The sequence below is a fragment of the Amblyraja radiata genome, chromosome 25 (genome assembly GCF_010909765.2).
Source record: "Amblyraja radiata isolate CabotCenter1 chromosome 25, sAmbRad1.1.pri, whole genome shotgun sequence".
NCBI lineage: Eukaryota > Metazoa > Chordata > Chondrichthyes > Rajiformes > Rajidae > Amblyraja > Amblyraja radiata.
Window position 1 is genome coordinate 23,652,549 of NC_045980.1, and position 26,233 is coordinate 23,678,781.

At 45.6% G+C, this 26,233-nt stretch overlaps 1 protein-coding gene across 1 annotated transcript; it reads right to left on the reverse strand.

Moving 5' to 3' along the window:
• LOC116987430 (protein PML-like) lies at nucleotides 1–25,355 on the reverse strand. The gene is made up of 7 exons (XM_033043468.1): nucleotides 25,231–25,355; nucleotides 9,603–10,099; nucleotides 8,455–9,032; nucleotides 7,599–7,669; nucleotides 4,372–4,606; nucleotides 1,880–2,017; nucleotides 1–102 (listed from the first exon to the last, which is right to left on the reverse strand). The coding sequence occupies exons 2-6, from the start codon at nucleotides 10,094–10,096 to the stop codon at nucleotides 1,920–1,922; spliced, it is 1,476 nt and encodes a 491-aa protein (XP_032899359.1). The 5' UTR covers nucleotides 10,097–10,099; nucleotides 25,231–25,355; the 3' UTR covers nucleotides 1–102; nucleotides 1,880–1,919.
• Between the last annotated feature and the right edge of the window lie 878 nt (nucleotides 25,356–26,233).

Consider the following 26,233-nt stretch of genomic DNA (forward strand, 5'->3'; position numbering starts at 1 on the left):
TGGCAAATGCACCTTCCGAGATGGGCTTACTAGGCAAGATGTACTTGTTAAAGATCTTCCCGCCACTCACTGCCGACAACTGCACAATGTCACAATTGTTTTCTGAAAGATATAATGATAAAGCACAACATTTCTTTCAGGGAAATTGATGGTGTAGCAACAGTGAAGAGCTAGAACTACTGAGAAAGTGAACCAAGGATTAACTGATGGAATTTAACTGTGACAATTGCAGTTGACACATGACTGTGGCACTTTGGCAAGACAAACTGGAACAGGGCTCTGGGGATTGTTATAGAACAGAGAGGCAAGAGGATTGTGGTAGACATGGTGAAGAAGGCTTTCATCGAGCGGGAACTGAGTATAAAAGTTGGGACTTGGTGCTACAACTGTACAAACATGGTTAGAACGCACTTGGAGTATTATGTAAAACACAACGTGCTGGAATAACTCAGTGGATCAGACATCATTTGTGCATGGAATGGACAGGAAGTGATAGCAGGATAAAGCCTGGCAAGTGATGTTGCTACAGGTGAGAGGGTTTGTTGGCACACAGATGGAGTAAGTGGAGATGAATATGAAAACAAAAGGGGAGAGGAGGAGTGAAATGTAAAGCCAGCGGGAGGGATATGGGGGGAAAGGGGCAGGATATCAGAAGGAAAGACTGCGCACATGGGTGGGGAGGGGTGGTAGAGGTTGGGGCCGAGGAAAGAGAGAATGGGAATGGAGAATGTACTTAAATTTGGAGAATTCAATGTTCATAGCATTGGGTTGTAGGCTACCCAAATGGAATATGAGGTGCTGTGAGTACCGTGAGCATGTTCTAGTCACCAAGCTGTAGGGAGGATGTCATTAAAGATAGGAAGGTGCAGAAAAGATTCACAAGGATGTTACCAAGACTGAAGGCCTTGATTTACAAGGAGAGACAGGATGGGCTGGGCCTTTTTTCGCTGGATCATCAGATGGTGAGGGATGGTTAAGCAGGCTAGGACTCTATTCCTTGGAGCGCAGGAGGATGAGGGGTGATCTTATCGAGATGTACAAAATCATAAGAGATTGTGTATCTGTGGGAGTGCAGTGCAGACTGACTAGTGGATAGAATCCATTGGATGGTAGTGTGGGATAGGAGAGAGACATGGAGAAAGTGGCGTAGAAGAGGAACAAGGATAGTCTGTACAGAAGTGAGAAACAGAGAAACTGGAAGTAGACTGTACCCTGACTAACATACAGAAAGATTGGGCAGGGAGTGAGATACAGTTAGAGTGGCCTGCAGTGAGATATAATGGAGTGGCTGGGAGAGGGATGCGATAGTTTGTTTGGGAGTAAGATATGATGGAGCGGCAGGGAGTACAATATGACGGAGTGGCAGAGGAGTAGGATACAAAGGAGTGGCCATGAGTAAGATACATTGGAGTGGCGAGGGGGGGGGGGAAATACGATGGGGGTGAGAGGCAGGTGGAGAGGTTGGGAATGGGTCATGTAGGGTGATATACAGAATATGTGGTGGCCTCTCTTTGTTGGTTTACCCAATGGTGTCATTACTCTATCCCTCTCCTAGTTCACGCACTGCATTGCATCTTCCCCACTCAACTAACTCTCACACTGATATAACAGATGTGGTGGGAAAAAAATGAAGTAGAGATTGGTTGTGATCTGGAATTCACCTAGTTAGTGCAACTGAAACCGGTCTCTTCAGTGAGAGGAGGGGGACGAGAGAGTGAGAGCAGGACTTCGGGGAAAGTTGGAGAATCAAGTGGACAAACTGATCAACGGAGAGCCATCAACGAATGGATGGGATGAATGGCCTCCTATGCTGTAACAATCCCTGGGTTCTCAGCACCTGTGGTTCATACAGCAGAGGAAGTCTTGTGTGATCTGTTACCTGGGCCTGTGGTTTCCAAGTCAAAGAACACCAGGGTCTCCTATGTGCTCTGCTGAGGGCCATCCTGTCCACCACTTGGCATCTCAGCTCCAGACTCTCTCTTAATTGCATCTTCAGCTCCACCTTCTCTAACAATGACTAGAGTACAGGAAGAAGATAAATAATTTAGTGACATGGTGTCAGGACAACAACATCTTCCTCAACGTCAGCAAGACCAAGGAGCTTGTTATTGACTTAAGGAAGCGTGGTGGAGTACATGCTTCAATCAGCATCAAAGGTGACCAAATGAAAATGATTTAGAGAGCTTCAAGTTCCTTGGAATAAATATTACCAATGATCTGTCGTTGATCAACCACATTGATGCAACAGCCAGGAAGGGATTCCTCCTTTTTGAGGAAATTCGGCATCTTTCCAGTGACTCGTATGAACTTCTGCAGATGCACCATAGAAAGCATACTGTCGGGATGCATCACAGCTTGGTTTGGGAATAGCTCTGCCCAAGAACAGAAGAAATTGCAGAGTTGTGGATGGAGCCCAGTCCATCACACACACCAGACTTCCCACCATTGACTCCATCAACACTTCACGCTGACTCGGAAAATCAGCCAACCTAATCAAAGACGTGTTCTACCCCAGTCATTCCTTCTCATATTCCTCCCATCCGGCAGAAGGCAAAGAAGCTTGAAAACACGCACCCACAGACTCAGGAATGGCTTCTTTCCCTTTGTTACCTGGCTTCTAATCTGGGGTCTTGTTCGAGTCACCTGCTGAGGCCATATTTGAGTAATGTGTTCAGTTTTGATCACCCCGCTAGAGGAAGAATGTTGTTAAGCTGGATAGAGTGCAGAGAAATTTCGCAAGGACACACCCAGGACTTGAAGATAGCTATAGGGAGAGGTTGGGTAAGGTCAAGTTCCTTTGAACGCAAAAAGCTGAGGAGTGATCCTATGGAATCAGGAGGGGAATAGATTGGGGGAAAAGCACAACGTTTTTTAACGAGAGTAGGGTAATCAAGACCCAGAGAACATTTAATGAGGGATACAAGGGGAAACTTTTTTCATACTGACGCTGATGGGTATGTGGAACAAGCTGCCTGAGGAGGTAGATGAGGCAAGTACTATAACAATATTTAAAATACATTTGGACAGGTGCATGGAGAGGACATTTTTAGAGGGATATGGGCCAAATGGTGGGCAAGTGGGATTAGTTAGATGGGGCTGCTAGGGACAGAGGCGTTGGGCCGAAGGGCCAGTTTACATTTATGTCACCCATGACCACAGTCATTGGGAGAATGGTTTCCTAACACAGGAAGAAAAATTCCACCTGTCAGACAGCGAGGGGCAATTCCAGCAATGATGACACAAGGATCAATGACTACAAAGAAAAGTGGGTTACTGGTGAATGATTCAAACATTTACAATCCCCATGTAACAACTGTGACATGACCAGTATAAAATGCTGGAAGTGTTTTGAGTCAGTGAAGCACTTTGTGTCCTCTCATGAGTTCTTCCAGGTATATGGTGCTGGGGATCTGGTTCGTGGCAGCTGAGACGTGTGACAAGAATTGGCTGAAGCAGGTAGTCAAGGACAGGGAAAAAATGGATCTGTGAAAGCAGCGTTCCTCTATGTAACGGTGAAAAATTTGGTCATCAGGTGTAGGGTGCTCTCGGGGCTACTGTACTTGGTGCAAGTGTGGCCCATCCCCTGTTCCTATGCCACAGCGAATGGTAGTGTTGTAGAGCAGAGGGATTTAGGAGTACAAGTGCATGATTCCTTGAAGGTCGAGTCACAGGTAGATAAGGTGGTCAAAAAGGCTTTTGGCACTTTGGCCTTCAACAGTCAAGAGTATTGAGTATAGAACTTGGGAGGTCATGTTGCAGTTGTATAAGACGTTGGTGAGACCGCATTTAGAATATTGTGTTCAGTTCTGGGCACCATGTTATGGGAAATATATTGTCAAGCTTGAAAGGGTTCAGAAAGGATTTACGAGGATGTTGCCAGGACTAGAGAGTGTGAGCTTTAGGGAGAGGTTGAGTAGGTTGGGTTTCTATTCCATGGAGCATAGAAGGATGAGGGGAGATCTTATAGAGGTATACAAAATCAAGAGAGGAATAGATCGGGTAGGTGCACAGAATCTTTTTCCCAGAGTAGGGGAATTGAGGACCAGAGGACATAGGTTTAAAGTGAAGGGGAAAAGATTTAATAGGAATCTGAGGGGTAACATTTTCACACAGAGGGTGATGGGTATATGGAACAAGCTGCCAGAGGAGCTAGTTAAAGCTAGGACTGTCCCATCATTTAAGAAACAGTTGGACAGGTACATGGATAGGACAGGTTTGGAGGGTTAGTGACCAAGCGCAGGCAAGTGGGACTAGGGTAGCTGGGATATTGTTCGCTGGTGTGGGCGAGTTGGGCCGAAGGGCCTGTTTCCACACTGTATCACTCTATGACTATGACAAATGTAGGTGAAAATGTAAAAGATGTAAGTTTACCTACAGTGTCCATAAACTTGGGCACCTGTTCCTGTCTGTTGGAGTCGGTGATAAGAGTGACACACTCTATGGAGGGTGTGCGGCTCTGCTGGTGGCTGCTTGGGCCAGCGGTGGAATCGTCCTCAGTGCAGCTGCTTGGCTCTTCTTTCACGCACAGTTTTTTGGAGGTTTGTGCTTCCTCAGCTGCATAACATTTCCTTTTGTTGAAGTTACACATCGAAGATTCGCCCACTTCCTGCAGAGGAGAGCAGTATCTGTTAAGGATAGACCGGTGTGGGCGAGTTGGGCCAAAGGGCCTGTTTCCACACTGTATCACTCTATGACTCTATAACACAAAATCAGTCCAATAGAAACACAAGGAACTGCAGATGATGGTTTACAAATAAGGACACAGTGCTGGAGTAACTGATCAGGTCAGGCAGCATCTCTAGAGAACATGGAGAAGGGGGAGGGGGGTCATGAACCAATGCAGGACTGAGGCAGGTGAGAAGCTGGAAGTTGGTATGGAAGATGGGGAAAGAAAGTTCACTGTACAGAATAGGCAGCAACGTAGCAGGGAGTGAGGAAGGTAGACACAAAATGCTGGAGTAACACAGCGAGCTAGGCAGTATCTCTGGAGAGAAGGAGTGGGTGACGTTTCGGATTGAGACCCTTCTTCAGACTAGTCTGGGGAAAGGATACGAGAGATTTACAGTGAAGCAGATAGATATAGAACAAATATATGCATATATATGCAAATATGCAAAATATATGAAAGATATGCAAAAAAGTAACGATAGTAAAGGAAACAGGCCATTGTTTGCCGTTTGCTATGTGAGAGCGAGAACCTGGTGTGGCTTGGGTGGGGGAGGGATCGAGAGAGAGGGAGTGCAGGGATTACATGAAGTTAGACAAATCATTATTTATACCACTGGGCTGTAAGCTGCCCAAGCTAAATATGAGATGTTGTTCCTCCAATTTGCGACTAGCCTCACTCTGACAATGGAGGAGGCCGAGGACAGAAAGGTCAGTGTGGGAATGAGAAGGGGAATTAGAGTGAGAATAGGGCCCCTCAGAAAACAAAGCGCTCATCTGTGTGGAGCCGCAAGAAATGAACAAGGCCCTCAATGAGTATTTCTCTTTTGTTTGTACGTTGGAGGAAGAAATGACGGCTGGGGAACTATTACGATCGAGGAAGTGCTGAATGTCCCAAGTCATATGAAGGAAGATAAATCTCCCGGGCTCAAACACATATATCAGAGGACTATGGGAAGCTGAAGAAATTGTAGGTGCCCTGGCTGAGATATATGAATCATCATTAGACACAACTGAGATGCCAGAAGACTGGAACGTGGTAATATCGTGCCTCTATTTATGACGGGCTGCAAGGCAAAACCTGGGAACTATAGACCAGTGAGCCTATCACCTGTGGCAGGCAAGTTACTGGAGGGTATTCCGAGGGACAAGATATAGTCATAGATATATATGCATTTGGATAAAGAGGGGTTGGTTAGAGATAGTTAGCATGGTTTGTACGTGGGAGATGGAAACAGAGTGATGGTGGACGGTTATTTTTAGGAAGGGAGGCTTGTGACCAGTGGTGTGCTTCAGGGATTGATACCGGGCCCGTTACTGTTTGTGCTTTATATCAACGATTTGGATGAGAATGTAGAGGCATGCTTAGTACGTTTGCAGTTGAGGGTCGGGTACTTTTCGGCGCTGCCGTTCCGACGCCTCCGTATTGGCGCCGCCCATAGTTAATGCTTATCACCGAAACAGCGGTGCCGAAACGACTGTTGCATTTCTGACATTACAACCGTGACTATTTTTCAAAATTACTTCATTGGCTGTAAAATGTCCTTGGCAGACTCTTTTTTTCCTCTCAATTTGTCTTTACCTCCTTTGCACTGTCGAAAGTGGACTGTGGTTAAACTGTCCCATGTTTCATCAAGTCTCTCCCATGGGCTCGGTTAGAAAAGGAGGCGGGTGGAAGAAAATTTAAAGTTATCGGACTTTCGCACAGAACCAACTTCTCTTTGCTTGGTGCGGTGAGCAAGGTCAGTCAGTTTCGAAGAGTTTTGAGGGAAGCCTGCAGTTTGGTAAAAGTTGTCGGTCTCTGCTGTTTTCCCAGTGCTGGAGCAGGGAGGCTTGTTGGAAGAATGGGAGTGAGGGCTTCCTATCGCTATATACACACATACATAAGATATGTCGAGGAGCAAAGGTTTGGCCTGGTAAATAGGTGTTATCTGTGTTGTCTGTGTAACTTGTGAAAAGCAAAGGCATAATTGTGTGGTTACTCTGCTGTCCACTGCACATACCTCCCTTGCATGTGGTTGAATCTTTCAACAACCTAATATGATTTGAAAAGATGAAACTTTTCTTGTTTGTAGTAAAAGTAAATATATTAAAATGGCAACAGCGGTGCCGAAACGGCGGCGCCAAATGGTACCATTCCGTGCAGTTGTTATTAAAGTGGGTGGTATCGTAGATAGCGAAGATGGTGATCAAAAATTAGAGTAGGATCTTGATCTGATGGCCAAGTGGACTTAGGAATGGATAATGGAGTTTATGCAGAAAAGCAAGACCATCACAGGAAATGGCAGGTCCCTGGGGAGTGTTGTAGAGCAGAGGGATCTAGTGGTGCAGGTACATAGTTCTTTAAAAGTGATATCACAGATAGATTGGGTGGTGAAGGCTTTTGGTACTTTGGCCTTCATCAGTTACTGGTTATGTCTTCATCTGCTATGAGGCTAACATTTGGAACTCACTCGCCAAGACTTGCTGCTCCTGTACCTTTAGCCCTCAGGCTTTCCTCTATGACTCTGCATCCATGACTGGTTTATGCTCTGATGCACCTTGGGTTTACACAAAATAAAGGACTCTTCTTCAGACTGGAGTTCGGGGAAGGGTGCCGCCTGAAAACGTCATGGCATAGTCAGAGACTGACCTGACAATGTGCAAGCAAGAGTAACAGGGGGTAACAGTGGGCTAATATCAAATTAAGGATTGGCTGGGAACAGTTGGGTAATGGCCAGGAATAGTGCGAGCCAGAGCAAATTAAGTTTGATTTTCAGCTGCTCAGGACATGTCTGCACTGACCCTGGCCAAACGCAGTTGTTTCTGACAGAGGTGGAAAGCACATGGCCATCTCATTTTATCCAATTTGCCTCCTTAGTTTAGACAGAGCACTCTGACCTCAGTATTAAAGCCACTTTACATCTTCCACATGATTAACTCTGCACATTCACCTTGTTGCAATGAACAGCAATTCTGCATCCAGGCAGCGATAACTTCCCATCCAAAGTGGACTCTTGTTTCACTGAAAAACAATAATTTTCATGAGTAAACGATCTATGTAATGAACACACGAAGGAAAGAATTTGCCTCTTTGGCACAAAAGAAAGAAGAACATGTTTGATGAAATCAATCATTTAAACCGTTTTTTGGAGTTAATGTTATAACTAAAATGAAGTACATAAATCAGGGCAATATATGGGCAGTGTCTGGTTCAGAAATCACTGGGGTTGACAGCGAGTGCCAGCTCTGAGATTGACTGGGATTCACAGTAAGCGATAACTCTCTGAATCAGAGAGACACCATGAGTGATAGCTCTGGGAGTCGTAGCGAGCAACCGCTTTGGGATTCACAGCGTTCTGAAACGGAGGCACAGTGAACGACAGCTCTGGAATTCACTGACAGTCACTGTGAGCGACGACTCTCTGAATCACAGAAGCACAGTAAACGACAGTGCAGGGAGTCACAGTGAACCTCAGCTCTGGCAGCCTGTAGCAGTTCTCTCAGTCACAGTTTGTTGAATCTGCTGGGGAGCACACAGGATGTGCCCTGGTGATATCCCTGGAATGCCCAGATAGGCACTAGTGGTGATGGGCACTGGACATGGCCCGGGCACCCACCCACCAGCCGCTGGTGATGCAGCAGTGAAGCCTCCTTCCCAGATCAATCGTGGAACAGCGAATAACTTGCGTGGGGAGAATGGGGGTAGGGGGCTCTCAACAAACGTCCATGGAGACTTGATTCACGTTGTGAGTCAAAGGCAATTGCCATTTTTATTAGAGGAAACAGGAGTACCTGACTATTACTCACATCTCGTGATCATCAAATTGCCCAGCATTTTCTCTGGAAACTTGCAGCATTCCTGAAAGTTGATAATGGTGTTGTCCACATGCACATCCATTGGCTTTTCTTTCCGTAGTTCTGCGAGAGCTGACTTGATTGTTCCATGCAGCTTCATGATTTCCTGCTCTGTGGCATAGCGCAACAGCTGGGACACCACGTTTTTGCTCACCCCCATTCTCTTCAACACGTTCTCCATGCTGTTCAGACTCACCTGCAGCTTGTGGGTTTTAGAGGAGTGAAGCTCCTGCAGCTCATTGATCAGCCTGCGCTCCTCCACCTTCACCTTCTGCAGGGCAGCCTGAACCCGGTCTTCGATCAGATCTGTCAGCTTGTACTTGTCCTTGTTCACATGATCCACGAGCAGTTCCAGTTGGCTCTGTGATTCAACAAACTCTTCTTGCTTTGTGACTATTGCTGCCAGCGTTTCCTGCAGCTCGCTCTTCAAAAGGTTGATCTGTTTTCGCACAGGGGTGCAATCGTGGTCTTTGTGTTCCAGAAGAACGCACAGGACACAGAGCCACATCGAGCAGGTTCTACAGTACAGACTGCACATAAAGACTAGTCACAATTACCGTCAAGCAAAGGCATAAAACCCATATCACTATCTTATGCTGCCTGTCGAGCCCGTTGACACTTGGTTTCCTCAAATAAAACCCCAAACATTCCTTGTACATGCAAGACCTTATAATTGACCAGATCCCTAATCATGCCCAGCCGTTTCAGAGATTGTAAAATAACATAGTTGGGAGCGCAAGTCACATATTAAGATGTGTGTTTTCAAACCTATTCATCACGGGTGGATTTTATGTTACAGAGTAGTAGATTGATGGGAGACATTAAAAAAAATTTGAGTTATATTTATTTAATGACGTGAATTTTAATTCAATTGCTGTGGTAGGATTGGATTTCAGGACACCAGCAGAAAGGCCCTGGGCTCTGGATGTTATAACGGTAACCTAGCCACTGTTGTATCTTTTGCATTTCTATCTCATCTGTGTGTCATAAGATTTCACCCTCTTTTAAAAAGCAGCCTCAGCTTTCAAACACACTCACTGTGCACCACCCACATCACCACATACCACACCCTCCCTCTACATTGGAAACACAACCTTTACCTAATTGTCTGATTTTCATGTGAGCTGCAGAGGAGATCCTTTGATCTTCTTAGAATCTTCAAGAACTCATCTGAATTCAACTTTCGCAAAGTGCCCAAGGTCTCCACGTGCTTCTTGTGATCTGGCATCAACACCTGATGAGTGTGGAAGCACTTGTTACACAGCACCTTGTCACACTCCAGGCACACAAACTCTGCAGACGTATTCTCCTCACAGGTGGCACAGCGCTGTTCTGCACTTTCCAGGATTTGCTGCTGCTTTCTCACACTGTTCTGCAAGTTTGACACAAATATATTGTCTGGCAGGGAAGAGAGACCTTTCTTGGTCACCATTTCGCAGATGGGACAGGTGACATCGCTCCCATTGGATTCGCGCTCCAGACAACCTGCACAAAAGGTATGAAGGCACTCGAGGAGCTTTGGACTTGTTGCCGGCTTGTTGCAGAGCCCGCACTGAAAATATTCCTCGAGCCCTGTTGCCAGCTGGGCCTCCATGACCTGCAACAAAGAAATGCCCATCACAATAAAGTTATGGGGTTGGAGATTGCAACCTTCACGTGGTCCACCCTGTTTTGACGAATGGATTCAACCTGGCGTGCACAAGCGGGTGACGGGTGGCGCCGCGAGCCTCGCCAGCAGCTGTTCGTCCTTTCCACTTTTTTTTTGTTTTTATTATGTCTAAAAGTGTGCTTTAGTGTGGGGGGGGGGGGTTGGGGCGGGAATTGGGGGAAACTTACCTTGGTGGAATGCAACTTTTCTCCCAGTTGCATTTGGCCTCCCTCGCGGACTAACAGCTTGGATTGGTGCGGCCTATCCCGGAGTCGGGTCCAGAGCTGAAGCCGCGGTCTGTGGAGCCACTAGCCACTGGCGCGGCGTGGACTTTCCATCATGGCGCGTGCGAGCCCTTGCCGGGGGTCATCAGAAGAAGTGCTCCGACCGCCGGCCTGCGGCCTATAACATACTGAAGCCGTGGTCTGCGGAGCTTCTAGCCGCGGCCGCGGTGTGGGCTTAAAGACCTCTGACCGCCGGCCTATAACATCGTAAAGCCCCAGTCTCCGGTAGGGCGCGGCCGATTCGGGAGCGCAAAGTGTCCGTCCGTCCCGAAGTCGGAGTTTCGAGCATTCCGACGAGAGGGCCTGTACATCGGGCGATCCGTAGCGGCGACTGCAGAAGGTTCATGGCCCTGACCACGGATGAACAAAGGAGGAGGACTGACAATGTTGTTGCCTTCCACCACAGTGAAGAATGTTGATTCCACTGTGGTGGATGTTCATGTTATATTCTATTGTGTATTGTGCTCTTTTGTTTGTATGACTGCATGGTAAATCAAATTCCACTGCACCTTAATTGGTGCATGTGGCAATAAATGTGAACTTGAATGCTTGAAACAGAAGATCAAACAGAACAAGTTGTCTTACAACTTTAGGCTGTGCACGCCATTCGCAAAAAAACGTAGAAGATTAAAGTTATATTCAAAGTGAAGTGCAAGAAAAAGCAGATGCTAGAAATCAACAATGAAAGTGAGAAACACTCAGCAGGTCAGGCAGCATCTGTGAAGGAAACCGAGTTATCATTTTTAGTCAGAGAGAGAAGACAAATGCAAAAGAGAACGGGAATTCCCGTCAAAGAGAAGGGAGCAAAATTTCAAGGGAGACATCTCCAAAGAGAAGGTACAGTGAATTTGACATCAATTAAAAAACAAAAATAAACCTGCAGATTTTGGAAATATGGAATTAAAACTGATTGATTGACTAACAGGAAATGGAATATGGAATAATATTACAGGTGCACAACCTTTTATCCGAAGATCCAAATAACGAAAACCTCTGAATAGCGGACATTTTTTCGGTCCTTGAAGAAAGGTCCTTGAAAACGTTCACCAAGGGCGGCCCGCAGAGGTGACAGCGGAACCTCTGGTCGGTCCTCGAAGAAAGGGGAACTAAATCCCCATTCATAAAAGAGAAGGTGAGGGTATATTGCGCGGGAGGGATAATAATTGACAATATGCTGCTGCCTGCCCGCTGAGTTAAAACGTTCCCACGGTAGACTCACGATACACAGTGTATCATGAGTCTTGCGTGGGAACTTTTTAACTCAGCGGGCAGGCAGCAGCAGATTGTCGCTCCCTTCAGTTTCACCCCACCTACACCCCTCTGCTTCCCGGCCATGTGTGTGACCCCCTTCCCTCCCTTCTCCAGCTCCCCGCTCATTGCACCGGCGCGGGGGCTTTGCACTGTCTTCACGTCGGCGATACCAGCAGGTCAGTGCCAGTCACCGGAGACGTCAGGACACCGACCCCCAGGCCCACTGCAAGCACGGAGATCCCAGAGACCCACAGCCAGCAGCAGCCCAGCCCCGTTCCAACTCCAGAGGAAAACTGCAAATTGGCCGGAGACGTCAGGACCACCAGAAGCCCTTCCCCCGAGCTGCGCCCCCTCATCGGGACACCGACCCCCAGGCCCACTGCAAGCACGGAGATCCCAGAGACCCACAGCCAACAGCAGCCCAGCCCAGCCCCGCTCCAACTACAGAGGAACCTGGGTTGCGGATGATGGGGCGCAGCTCGGGGCGTCGTAGGGGCCCATCGGGGAGCGGGTTCCTGTTGGTCCTGACGTCTCCGGCCACCTGCCATCCTCCGGGAACTGTACCGCCCTTGCAGGAGAGTGGGGTTATTTGCAGTTGCAGAGGGAGGGGGCAAGGGCGGTACAGTTCCCAGTCTCAGCTCCAGTCCAGGGGGGTGGCCGGAGACGTCAGGACCAACGGGACACCGACCCCCAGGCCCACTGCAAACACGGAGATCCCAGAGACCCACAGCCAGCAGCAACTCCAGCCCAGCCCCGCTCCAACTCCAGAGGAACACGTAGGGGCAGAAGCTGATGGTGTGCAAGGTACGTCTTGTTCTTGGGGTGGCGGATGAGGGGGCGCAGCTCGGGCTGTGGGCAAACTGCCACTTGTCGCCGTAGCGGCCCATCGGGGAGCGGATTCCTCTGGAGTTGGAGGGGGAGGGCGGTATTGTGCTGTTTGATCGCCCCCTGCTATCCCAGGGACAGGGAGACAAAGCGGCTTTTTAGACTGGTGGGCGATCACTTCCAAAGTTCTGCCCACACAGTCAGTACACCTCTCCCACACTGCATTTCATACAAACATTTATTCTGCAAGAAAAAACTACATTGAAGACTCAAACTTGCGACCGAGTAACTGCCGGGATTGAGGCGCAAACTCGCGACCTAGCTCGGGGATTCAAGAATCCCCGAGCTAGGCCGCCTAAGGGCATGTAGCCCCGCTAGGGTGACATGAGTGCGAGAGGTGATTCAATGCTGCGGGCACATTTACAAATTCAGGAATTCATTCAACACGCTGCATTTCATACAGACATTTATTCTGCAAGAAAAAACGACATTGAAGACTCAAACTCGCGACCGAGTAACTGCCGGGATCAAGGCGCAAACTCGCGACCTTGCGGATATGAGCCGAGCACTCTACCACTGAGCCAACCATTAAAATCTACGCTAAAAAATTTCCATTCCGAAGGCCGACAAATTCTGAATTACGAAAAGTGTCTGGTCCCAAGGTTTTCGGATAAAAGGTTCTCCTTCTTCTTCTTGTAGGATTCCGGCAGTGTAGACGCTGCTAAGCGTATTACTGCCCTCCACAGGTCAAAGTTTGAACTAAATCCTTACATACAGTCCTGTAACTTGCAGGAATTGAAGAACAGCCCTGGATATCAGTTGATGTTTCTCACTGTGTCCAAACAAAGATGAAACAGAAAAAGCCTCAACTCCAAGTCCTGTCAGTCTAACAAACAATACTTCTCTTTCTACCCTGTACTTTTTACATTCTAGGAAAACATGCTTAACTGTCTCATTACTCCCACATTCACACAAGCCAGAAACATGTTTCCCTACAATGCACAAATAGTCATTTAACCCACAGTGTCCCAACCTCAATCTACACAGTTTAACTGAGTCCCTACGGGACAAAGATGTACAGAAACATATTTTCCTAACTTCAGATTGTATAGAAAAGTAGTGCCTACCCCTGACTTCCATTTCCCATCCTCTCTGCCATTCTTTTGTTAAGCCCTCTTTAATTATTTCTCTCAGTTCCACTCTCCCCAATAATACATGGATATCTATTTCTCTTCTTAAACTCTCCTTTGCTATGAGGTCCACCTGCTCATTCCCCCTCACCCCAGCATGCCCGGGAACCCAGCAAAAAGTGATGTTACACGCAAACCCAATTCTAGAAAACACACTCATGATTTCATTTAGAATGTCAGGACGAGCTTTAGATTTCCCTACTCTTAAAGTTTCAAGAGCAGCTGCAGAATCAGAACAGATAATGACTTCACTAAAACTGGCTTCCTCAATCCACCATAGAGCCCATTGAATTGCCATTAATTCAGTCGTGAGAACAGAGCTTCCATCAGAAATGCGCCGGCCAATCTTCAACCCAAGCTGCTCCACATACACTCCAAACCCAGCTCTCCCACTAACTGGATCTTTAGATCCATCTGTAAAAACAATCAAAGTGCTCTCACTGATTGAATTAAGATATTCCACTATTCTTGGAGTCACCTCGCGCTTATCTTTTTCCTGAAGAAAAGCCAGCTCAATAAGCAGTTCAGGAAGAACCCAATAGGGCACAGGTAGCCATATTGTATGCTCTATAATACCCCCTTGTTCCAAACCCAGCTTCTTAGCCCACTGATTTATAATGACAAAAAATGTGTTATATTTGTTACCATCATCAACCTCTTGCAACAAACACCTTGCTGGGAAGGTATCATTACACCCACAAAGTTTAGCCCAGTAATGTAACCCTAGCTTAATGCGCCTTAACCATAAGGGCATTTCTCCCATTTCAACAATCAGGGCAGGGACTGGGGAAGTCCTGAAGGCTCCACAGCAAAGCCTCAAAGCCTTTGCCTGCAACACATCTAGCCTAGCCAGAACAGTTTTAGACGCAGACCCATACACAAAACACCCATAGTCAAGAGAAGATCTGATCATGGCCTGATAAATTAGCAGCATTGTCTCCCTGTTGGCCCCCCACTCACACCCAACCAGACTTCTCATAACATTCAGAACTTTTCCACACTTCAACACAATTTTACCTACATGCACAGCCCAAGTCATACGCTCTTCAAACCAAACACCCAAAAACTTAAAAACCTTTACCTTCTCCAATAGAGACCCATACATATACAGCCCTAACTTAGGTAACTTTCTTTTAAAACCAAATACCATATATTTAGTCTTAGAGGCAGAGATTTTAAAGCCCCATGTGTTCCCCCATTCCTCTACAGACACTAACACTCTTTGAATCTGTTTTAAAACAAACTCTACATTACGACCTCTTTTCCAGATGGCCCCGTCATCTGCAAACAAAGACAGACCAAATCCTCTCTCTAATTTACAAAATATGTCGTTTATCATGATATTAAATAAAACTGGACTGATAACACTTCCCTGCGGGGTTCCATTCTCTATTTCTACAGTCTCTGAGCTGACACTACCAACCATTACTTGTATTGTTCTATTCAATAAAAAATCCTTAATCCAGTTGAACATTCGTCCCCTGACTCCCAAGTCAAAAATTGTAATAATTAATCCCTCCTTCCACAAAGAATCATATGCCTTCTCAATATCAAGGAATACACTCACTACTGTTTCCTTGCTTCTAAATGCCCTTTTAATATCCTGATCCAAAACTGATACAGACTCCATTGTAGACCTTCCATTCCTAAAGCCATTCTGTACATCAACAAGTAGTCCTCTGGTTTCTAAAAAATAAACTAGTCTGTTGGTTACCATCCTCTCCATAATTTTACAGAGCACTGCTGTGAGCGCTATAGGGCAATATGAACTAGGGTCAGATGCCTCTTTGCCTGGTTTTAAAATAGGGACCACGACTGCATGTTTCCATTCCTTTGGTAAATAACCCTCTGCCCACACAGTATTAAACAAAGCTAAGATTTCATCAAGTACAATATCATCCAGATGTTTAAATAACTCATACGACAACCTATCTCTCCCCGGGGTGGTATTTGCCCCAGACATAATTGCATCCTTCAACTCTTTTATGGTAAAAAACAGATTAAAGGTATTATCATTTACTAAACTCCTCTCCAGCTTCCACTGATTAACTGCCATCAGCTCAGTTCTCTTTCTACACCTCTCCACTCCCATGCTCTCTGATCTATGCACTGCTTGAAAACTGTCAACACACATGTCTGCTTTTTCCTTATTGGAGACTGCTACCACCTCACCCTTCTGCAACACTGGTAACAAACTTATTTTGTATACTCCTGACATTCTACGCACAGCTGACCACAAATGCCTTACTGGAGTTTCCGGGCCTAGCGTACCACAAATCTTCCTCCAACTATTCCTCTTTGCATCCTTTACAACTCGTCTTGCTACTGCCCTTAGCCGCTTGTACTCCATTGCATTGACCAAAATTGGATACTTTCTTAATTTTCGATAGGCTATATTCCTATTCCTTACAGCTTCATCACATTCTTTATTCCACCAAGGAACAGACATAGAAACATAGAAACATAGAAAGTAGGTGCGAGAGTAGACCACCAGGTCCGTCGAGCCCGCACCGCCATTCGCTCATGGCTGAACACTAAACAGACACACTCACCCACAAACAGTAGACACAAGAATAGAATATAGAATAGAATATTCCTTTAATAATCCTTTTCAGGAAATTATTTGCCACGACAGCTTCAAGACAAACATAACATAACACCACGCTTTCATACATAACAAGTTAAAATACGTTAAAATACAAGTTAAAATACAATTAATTTAAAAAAAGTGCAGTTATTTGTGCTCATTAAAAAGTCTTATTGCAGCTGGTAAACAGGACTTCCTGTATCTCTCCGTTCTGCACATTGGTGCAATCAGCCTCTTGCTGAAGATACTGCTCTTGATCACCTTCAGGGCATGGAGTGGGTGAGTGGGGTTTGTCATTATGGAACCTAGTTTATTTAAAGTTCTGGCCTCTGCCACCTGCTGGACCGTTCGTTGCTCAGCCCCGACCACTGAGCCGGCCTTCCTAATTAGTTTGTCCAATCTGTTTTTATCCGCTATACGGGCGCCATCTCCCCAACAGGCCACAGCAAAGAACAGAGCACTGGCCACCACTGAATGGTAGACACTGCACAGTAGGGGTTGGCAGATATTAAAAGACCTCAGCCTCCTTAAAAAATACAGTCGGCTTTGTCCCCTCCTGTACACTGCCTCCATGTGACACTTCCAGTTCAGCTCACTGTCAAGCTGCACCCCAAGGTACCTGTGATTAGCAACCACCTCCACCTCAGTGCCCTTAATGTTGATCGGCGTTGCTTGAGTCCTCCTCCTCCCCCTCCTAAAGTCCACCACTATCTCCTTTGTTTTTTTGGTGTTGAGATGGAGATTATTGTGTGCGCTCCACTCCACAAAGTTACTTATAATGTCTCTGTATTCCTCCTCATTGCCCCCTTTAATGAGGCCGACAACAGCTGTATCATCCGAATACTTCTGCAAAAAGCAGTTGTTGGTGTTCCATTGGAGATCCGCTGTGTAGATGGTAAACAGGAACGGAGCCAGCACAGTTCCTTGTGGAGCCCCTGTGCTGCTCAAGATGGTGCCCGAGACACTGTTCTGTAGGCGCACGTACTGTGGTCTGAGGGAAAGGTAATCCAAACACCACAGTACCAGTGATGGATCCACTTTCATCTTCTCCATCTTCTCCCCTAGCAGTCGGGGCTGAATAGTGTTGAAGGCGCTTGAAAAGTCAAAAAAAGTAATCCAAGACACAGAACACAAGACACTACCCTCCCCTTTATACCGCTATCACCCCTCTCCACCCCAAGAACCGCGTGATCTCCTGGGGGAGGCAAAAAAACGGATAAAAACCCAGGTCCAATTCGGGAAAAAAAATCCGGGAAATTCCTCTCCGACCCCAATCCAGGCGATCGACACTTGTCCAGGAGATCACTCAGGTCTTACTATACTAACCATACCTAGGTCCATATCCCTGCCCTCTCCCCGTAGCCCCTTATCCCCTTGGCAGCTAAAAAACCATCTATTTTAGACTTAAATATATTTAACGTTTCTGCTTCCACTGCTCCCTGGGGCAGTGAATTCCATAAATTAACCACCCTCTGGGTGAAGAAGTTCTTCCTCATCTCAGTTTTAAAAGAGCCCCCCCTTATTCTGCAACTATGTCCCCTAGTTCTAGTTTCCCCAATCATTGGGAACATCCTCGGTGCATCCACCCGATCAAGGCCCCTCACGATCTTATATGTTTCAATGAGATCGCCTCTCATTCTTCTAAACTCCAAAGAGTAGAGTTCCAGCTTACTTAACCTTTCCTCATATGTCAATCCCCTCATTGCAGGAATTAATCTTGTAAACCTTCGCTGCACTGCCTCCAGGGCTAGTACATCCTTTCTTAAGTATGGACCCCAGAACTGTACACAGTATTCCAAATGTGGTCTCACTAATACTGTGTACAGCTGCAGCAAGACCTCCGTGTTTTTATACTCAATCCCCCTAGCAATAAAGGCCAAAACTCCATTGGCCTTCCTGATTGCTTGCTGCACCTGCATACTGACTTTTAGTGATTCATGTACTAATACCCCTAGATCCCTTTGCGTTGCATTACAACGCAGCTCCTCCTCATTTAGAAAATAACTTGCCCTATCATTTTTTTTCCCAAAGTGAATGACTTCACATTTATTAGTATTAAATTTCATCTGCCAAGTTGTTGCCCACTCACCTAGCTTATCTATATCCTTTTGCAGACTCTTCCTATCCTCCTCATCCCCTACTTTTCCTCCCATTTTTGTATCGTCCGCAAATTTTGATATATTACACTTGGTTCCCTCCTCCAAATCATTTATATAAATTGTGAACAACTGGGGTCCCAGCACCGACCCTTGCGGAACCCCGCTAGTTACCGGTTGCCATCCCGAGTATGAACCATTTATCCCCACTCTCTGCTTCCTATTTGTTAGCCAATCCTCTACCCATGCTAATATATTACCCCCAATCCCATAATTTTTTATTTTTAGCAATAGTCTCTTATGTGGCACCTTGTCAAAAGCCTTTTGGAAGTCCAAGTATACCACATCCACCGGTTCCCCTTTATCCACCCGGGTTGTTACCTCCTCAAAGAATTCGAGCAGATTCGTTAAACAGGATTTCCCCTTCACAAAACCATGCTGGTTCTGTCCGATGAAGTCATGTTTATCCAAGTGCCCCGTTAGTGTTTCTTTAATAATTGTCTCTAACATTTTACCCACCACCGATGTTAGACTAACCGGTCTATAGTTACCCGCCTTCTGTTTACTTCCTTTTTTAAATATAGGTGTTACATTGGCCATTTTCCAATCCACTGGGACCGTTCCCGCCTCCAGGGAGTTTTGGAAAATTATCACCAATGCATCCACAATCCCCACCGCTATCTCCCTCAAGACCCTTGGATGTAATCCATCAGGCCCAGGGGATTTATCCTCCTTCAGTCTCATTCATTTCCCTAATACCACCTCCTTAGTGATCTTAATAGTATTTACCTCCTCCATTCCTACCGCTCCCTGTTTATCCAGCGTTGGAATATTTTTTGTGTCTTCTATGGTGAAGACTGATACAAAATACTCGTTTAATGCCTTTGCCATTTCCATGTTCCCCACCAACAACTCTCCAGTCTCACCCTCCAATGGACCAACGTTCACCTTAGCCACCCTTTTTCTTTTTATATAGCTATAAAAACTCTTACTATTAGTTTTTATGTTGTTCGCTAAATTCCTTTCATAGTCTATTTTCCCCGTCTTAATTAATCTCTTAGTTATTTTTTGCTGACCTTTAAATGCTTCCCAATCCTCTACCCTCCCACTATCTCTGGCTACCTTATATGCCCTTGCCTTCAGCCGAATACTATCCTTTATAGTTTTACTGAGCCATGGCTGACTGTTCTTACCCTTACCCCTTTTTTTCTTCATAGGAATAAATTTTTCTTGAAGGTTATACAGTAGATCCTTAAACGTACACCACTGCTCATGTACCGTCTTATTCTTGAGTCTGCTATCCCAGTCAACTTTGATCAGCTCTGTCCTCATACCCTCATAATCCCCCTTATTTAGACTAAGCACCCTAGCCTGAGTTTCAACCTGCTCCCCTTCTATTTGAATATGGAATTCGACCATATTGTGGTCACTTGTTCCCAACGAGTCCCTAACTATGACATTTTTAATTAATCCTGCTTCATTACACAGGACCAGATCCAAGATCGCCTCCCCCCTTGTCGGTTCTGTGACATACTGTTCTAGGAACCCGTCTCTAATACATTCTATAAACTCTTCCTCTAGTCTACCCTGCCCAGTTTGGTTTGCCCAATTAATATGAAAATTGAAGTCCCCCATGATTACAGCAGTTCCCTTTTTACATGCGTCAACTATTTGCAGATTTATGTTCTGACTAACAGCGTCACAGCTATCTGGAGGTCTATAAATTACACCCACTAGTGTTTTTTTCCCCTTGTTATTCTCTATCTGTACCCAAGCTGTTTCACTATCCTGATCCTTCAACGCAATATCCTTCCTCTCTATTGCCGTTATTCTCTCCCTTATTAAAAGGGCCACCCCTCCTCCCTTTCTTTCCTGTCTATCTTTTCTAATTGTCGAGTACCCCTCTATATTTAACTCGGGACCTAGGTTCCTGCTTCACAGGAATAGTACAACAAGCTGCCTCATGAATCATGAGACTAATGGAAGTATTCCAACTATCTACAGAACCCTCACTATTAACCTCTCCAACTAAACTTTGAGCCTTCTCTTGGAATTTATCCCATTTGGCCTGACAAAAGTTATATCTAGGGACTTTCTTTTCCACTTCTCTCCTCAAATCCCTACCAAACCTACATAAAATTGGATAATGATCACTACCCAGTGTATATCTATCCATTACATCCCATTCACCAATTCTTGCTAAATTTGATGAAGCAATTGATAAATCTATGTGGCTGCAGGTGTTTCTCACAATATTATACCTAGACGGCCTTCCATCATTTAACAATACCAACTCATACTTGTCTAGAAATTCTTCAACAATAACACCATTTTTATCCCTGTGATCACTACCCCATAAAGGATTATGCGCATTAAAGTCTCCAATCCATATAACAGGACACCTTACCTTCTCCATTATCTCATCAAAATCTGACAATATCAAGGGTTGACAGGGGTTATAATAATTTATCACAGTGATAGAATTCTGGCCGCTCCTAACTTCCACAGCCAAAACCTCAAGATTAGAATTAATGTCAACTTTCCTATACTGCAACCCAGTCTTAACAAAAGTTGCACAACCCCCACCTGATCTATCAGACCTATCTAATCGCACACATTCATAACCTGGGATTACAAAATCTAGACAGGGCTTTAACCATGTCTCTTGGATACATATTAGTTCTGGTGCTTCTTTAAATTCATCAACAAATCTCTTTAACTCTTGACCGTTTCCAATCAGACTCCGGGCGTTCCATTGAAGTATATAAAACATTATGGTGTTAATGAGGATCCCCATCATCCACCTCACTGACATACTCCATACTACTAGCTCTCGACAACTGTGACCTCTCCATACACTGACTCTCCGTCATGTATTGATGCAACTTTTCTGGCAACTGCTTTACACTGAGGAACCTTTCAGCTGCCCCCATCACTAACCTGATGATATCTGACCGGTTAGCTGCTTTCTTAGCTCCTACCAGCACATCAGAAACAAAAGACAGAAATGACTCCTTATTAAAAATCAACATGTCAGATGGAAAAGCCGACGGCAAGTTTGGCACAGTGATCTGGCTTCCTCGCACCACTCTAGTCCCAGCGCTCACATCTCCGCGTTCTCTAGCCACCCTTTGAGCTGCCTCTGCATATGACACGTTGTTCTGATCCTTCACTTCCTGCACTCGCTTCGCCTGAACAAAGCGCTCACAACCACGAAACCCTGCTGCATGATCCCCATCAGTTAGGGCACTTAGGAGCCTCTGCCTTGCAATTTTGTATTACATAATCTCCACCGCACTTTGCGCACTTTCTTTTACCCCGACAAGACCCAGCAACATGTCCAAACCTCTGACAGTTATAACAGCGCAACGGTGGTTTAATGTACTCCCTCACTTGATACGCCATACTCCCAAGAAACACTCTCTGTGGCAGTACTCCATCTTTGAACGTAAGCAGGACCGGCGGGTCCCTGACTCCATTCCTACTCTTAAATCTCACAACATCAGTTACCTGGGCCCCCTTAACATTTTCTAAGATCTCCTTCTCAGACAAGCCATCATACATCCCATACACCACTCCCTTTATTCCCGGCTGTCTTCCTCTAGGGACCAAACTCTCCACCTTGACCACCAATTTCCCCACACCCCTAGCATCATTAAACTGTTTTCTGTCTTTGCAACAAACTCTTAACATCCCATTATACAGAATCTTAGCCTGAAAATCCCTGCCTATCTGGCTCTCCAAAGCGGTGGTAATTTTAAATGGATTCACTGCTCTAAATCCTGCATCTCCTTGATTTACTCCTTTAACTTTAAACAGCACGACGAATTCTTCAATAATTCTAGTTCTCCTAACTTTACTTCCTTCGTCTCCTGACATTTCGGGTCTTTCGCTCGATGCCTCTCTCTTAGAGCCCCCCCTTTCCTTACCTACAGTCTGCCACCCACCACCCTCAGCCCCACCGCTCTCTGAAGCCATGGGCCTCTAGAATCTCCGATGTGACTCGAACGACCTCCCGCAGCTAAATCCCCTCAACAAGTCCTAAGTCCTGCAAGTTTTCCAGGTTAGGCAACTTTAGCCTCTCTCTGGGGACACTTTTTCGGCCAGCGAGCTCTCGAGCGCTCTCATCCACTGCACCTGTTTCGTTCAGTGATTATTATTTCCCCTACGCTGCACTCACTGACTGACTGACATCTCACACTCCGGATAAAAGGTTGTGCACCTGCTATGTATTAATATAATGAAATGAAACAAATGTGTCATTTTCTGATTGGTGAGCTGTACAGACTGAGGAGTCACATGGTCAACTTGATCAAAGGCAATTTATGTAATTGACTTAAGCAGAGCAGATTCAGGTTTAGCAATAAAGAGTTTACAGCACAGCCATTCAGACAGTAGACCAGACATTTTGATTGAAATACAACAAACACTATTCAGAATTCAAATGATGGGGCTTACAGTCATATTTTTATGGGTACCAGCACACATTGGCATTAGAGGAAACGAAATGGCAGATAAGGTAGCAAAAGAGGTAGCAAAAAGAAGTAAAATTGATTTAAGTATTAACATAGGTAAAACTGAAATCAAAGACATTATTAAGCAAAGACTGAAGGAAAGATGGCAAAAGCAATGGGATGAAGAGCGGAAAGGACGGTGGTTCTACAGAGTCCAGAGGAAAGTGGGAGAAATGAGATGTGCAGGAAAAAACAGAAAAGAGGAGACAGTAATCTCAAGAATTAGATTTGGACACACTGGTCTGAACAGTACACTTTTTATAATAGGCAAGCATAATACAGGTAGATGTGAATACTGTGGGCAAGAAGAGACAATAGAGCATGTCATTGTACATTGTGAGAGGTATGAGGAGGAGAGAGAACGGATGAGTGAGCAGTTCAGAAAAGAAAGAATACAATTTGATTTGGTAGATATTTTGCAAGGAAGTTCATATAAGTGCTATCAAATCCTGTTGCATTTTCTTAGGGTAACCAATTTGTTCGGAAGGATATAGGTTATTAGTATATGTAATGGTGTTGTTTGATCCACACTCCATGCCAGTTGGTGGCGGTAATGCACCAAAAAAGTTGTTTGCCAACCGCCAAAAAACACCACATAGAAGAAGAAGACTTAAGCAGAGAGTTGGAGGCCTGGACCCATTCATTGTTGCTTGTGGTCTATATCAAAGATTTGGATGTGAATGTATAAATTAGCTTGGCTAAAGCATAGTAATTTTGCAGATTACACTAAATTAGATGGTATCATAGAGAATAGTTATCAAGAATTACAACAGGATCTGAGTGGGCTGAGGAATGACAAAATGAAGTTTAATTTAGATAAGTGCAAGATGTTAATTTTGGGAAGCCAATCCACACCAGGACTTTCTCAATAAATAGTAGGGCCCTGTGAAGTTTTGTGGAGACTGAGGTGTACGAGTGCCTGGTCCCCTGATAGTGGTGTCACAGGTGGAGAGTGGTGAAGAAGGCTTTTGGCCTTTATGAGTATATAAATTGGGACACCCTGTAGCAGTTGTACAAGACGTTGGTGAGGCTCCACTTGGAATGTTGTGTTCAGTTTTGGTCACCATGCTATAAGAAAGATAACATTAAACTGGAAAGGTACAAAAAGACAAACCTAGCTGGGAAAGCAAGGTGTGAGGAGAATACGTAGTCTGCAAGGAGGTATGGAGATAGGTTGCATGAGTGGGCAAAACTTTGGCAAATGGAATGTAATGTGGGGATTGTAAGGATGTCCAATGCAGAAGGAAAAAGCAAAGAGTAGAATATTCCTTCAAACCTGAGCAACTAGACAGAAATATCTTGGTGTCCCTGCATTAGAAACACAGAACGTCAATGGGTAATTAAGAACCTGACAAGAACTGTTGCCTTCATGGCAGAGTATAATTTCAGGGTGTGGCTTGCTGCAACTGTACAATGTATTGGTGACACCACACAGGAGGTACTGCATATAGCATTTGTCTCCTTACTTATGTTGGTCTATTTGCATTGGAGACAGTGCAGAGAAGGTTGAGTGTGATTCTCGGGTTAAAGGGGTTGACATATGTTAAGAGGTTGGCCAGGTTAGGTCTATACACATTATGTTTAGAATAATGGTAAGTAATCTTATTGACACATCTAAGAAGCTTAACAGGGTGGATGCAAGAAGTCCGTTTCCTCATTATGAAATCTAGAAGGGGTGGAAGATTGCAACCTTTACGTGGCCCGCCTTGTTTCGACTAATGCAATCAACTCGACGTGCACAAACAAAAGATCAAATAGAACAAGTTGTTCTACAACTTTAGGCTGTGCACGCCGCACGAAAGAAGAAGAAGCTGAAATCTAGAACAAGGGGCAGGATTGCAGAACAAAAGATCACTGGGGTAAAATGGTGATGAGGAAGAGTTTTGTCCTCCGGGGAGTAATACATTTTTACCTCAAAGGACAGAATAAAAGTGGTTCATTTGATATTTTCGAGAGAATTAGATTTAGCTCTTAAGGCTAAGGGATTCAAGGGATATGGGGAAAAAGCCAGAACGGGCTACTGATTTTGGATGATCAGCCATGATCATATTGAATGGCGGTGCTGGTTCGAAGGGCCGAACGGTCTACTCCAGCATATGTTTTCTATGTTTCTAACTCACCGGTAATTCCCGATCGTCCCTTCCCAACACTACCACCCACCTGCGTGCAGCTGCTGTTTCCAGAGCTGGAAATCTGAGCAAACAGAAGCTGCTGGGAACACTCAACTGGTCTGGCAGCGTGTGCGGGGATGCGCTGCATTCGCTGCCACTGAAACCTCGCTCACTTTGCAACAGTTTCCTGCCCCCGTTAAACGGCTCGCCATTTTATCTCACCTCCAAGTCCTTGACTCTGCTTCTCTGCGCCGGGCTCGGGTCTGAGCCTCCGACCTGGCCCGGAGAGACGGGGGCGAGGAAAGAGCCGGACGGTGGCAGCGGCGAACGGTCGTCTGAGCTGCCTGTCTGTCTGTCTGTCTGTCGCCCCCTCCGCTGCTGCCGAGAATGGGCGCTCTCCCCGACCAGCAGAATGAGAAACGAAAGTGAAAGGGCGGAGTCGGGGTGCTTTTCTTAAAATGGTGAGATTACCTCCAGCCTGACCTGATCCCATCCTCCAGCATCTGCAGAAAAGCATCTGTCCATCCCCCAGATTCCCGTTCACCTCGGTCCCCATCTCTAATAATTAGCCAATCCTGCCTAGACCCAACTCATTCCAACCCTCCCGACATCCCATACCCCTCTCTTTACTCCCACCCCCTCCGCTGCAACCTGTGTTGGTGCCCGCCCAGCTCCCTGCTACACTAACCCATTTGGTCTGATCCATTCAGAAATATTGATCCCAATATTGAATTCTACAATTTCAGGAAAGTTGATTTCTCGAGCTGTACCAGTCATCCATCTGTAACATGGACTTAGCTTGGCTTTTATTCCTTCAGAGTGGAGAACATGCACAGCCAGACCTGCTGGGCTCACCCACCTGCTCTGCCTTTTGCAACTCTCACATTTCGTCTGCATTCATGTGTTTATGTTTACACTCTCTAACTGCTTGCATTCACTTATCGATGAGATCACCTTCTTCTCTCCATGTCGCCCTGTTTTTATCCTCTCACAGACATCCCCTCTCCACAAACTCCTTGCAGGATTACCAAGCTTCTTTTGTCTGCTATACAGCTCTGGTGAAGGGTATTTGACCATCTATATTTTCCGTGTCCCTGACCTGTTGAGTATTTCCAGCATCATCTAGGTTTGTACTGGATATTCACTTTGACCTATTCATTCCTCCCCCACCCCTTCCATGATGGAAAACAACCTTGTTTTCTGTCTTTCCCATTTCTGACAATGG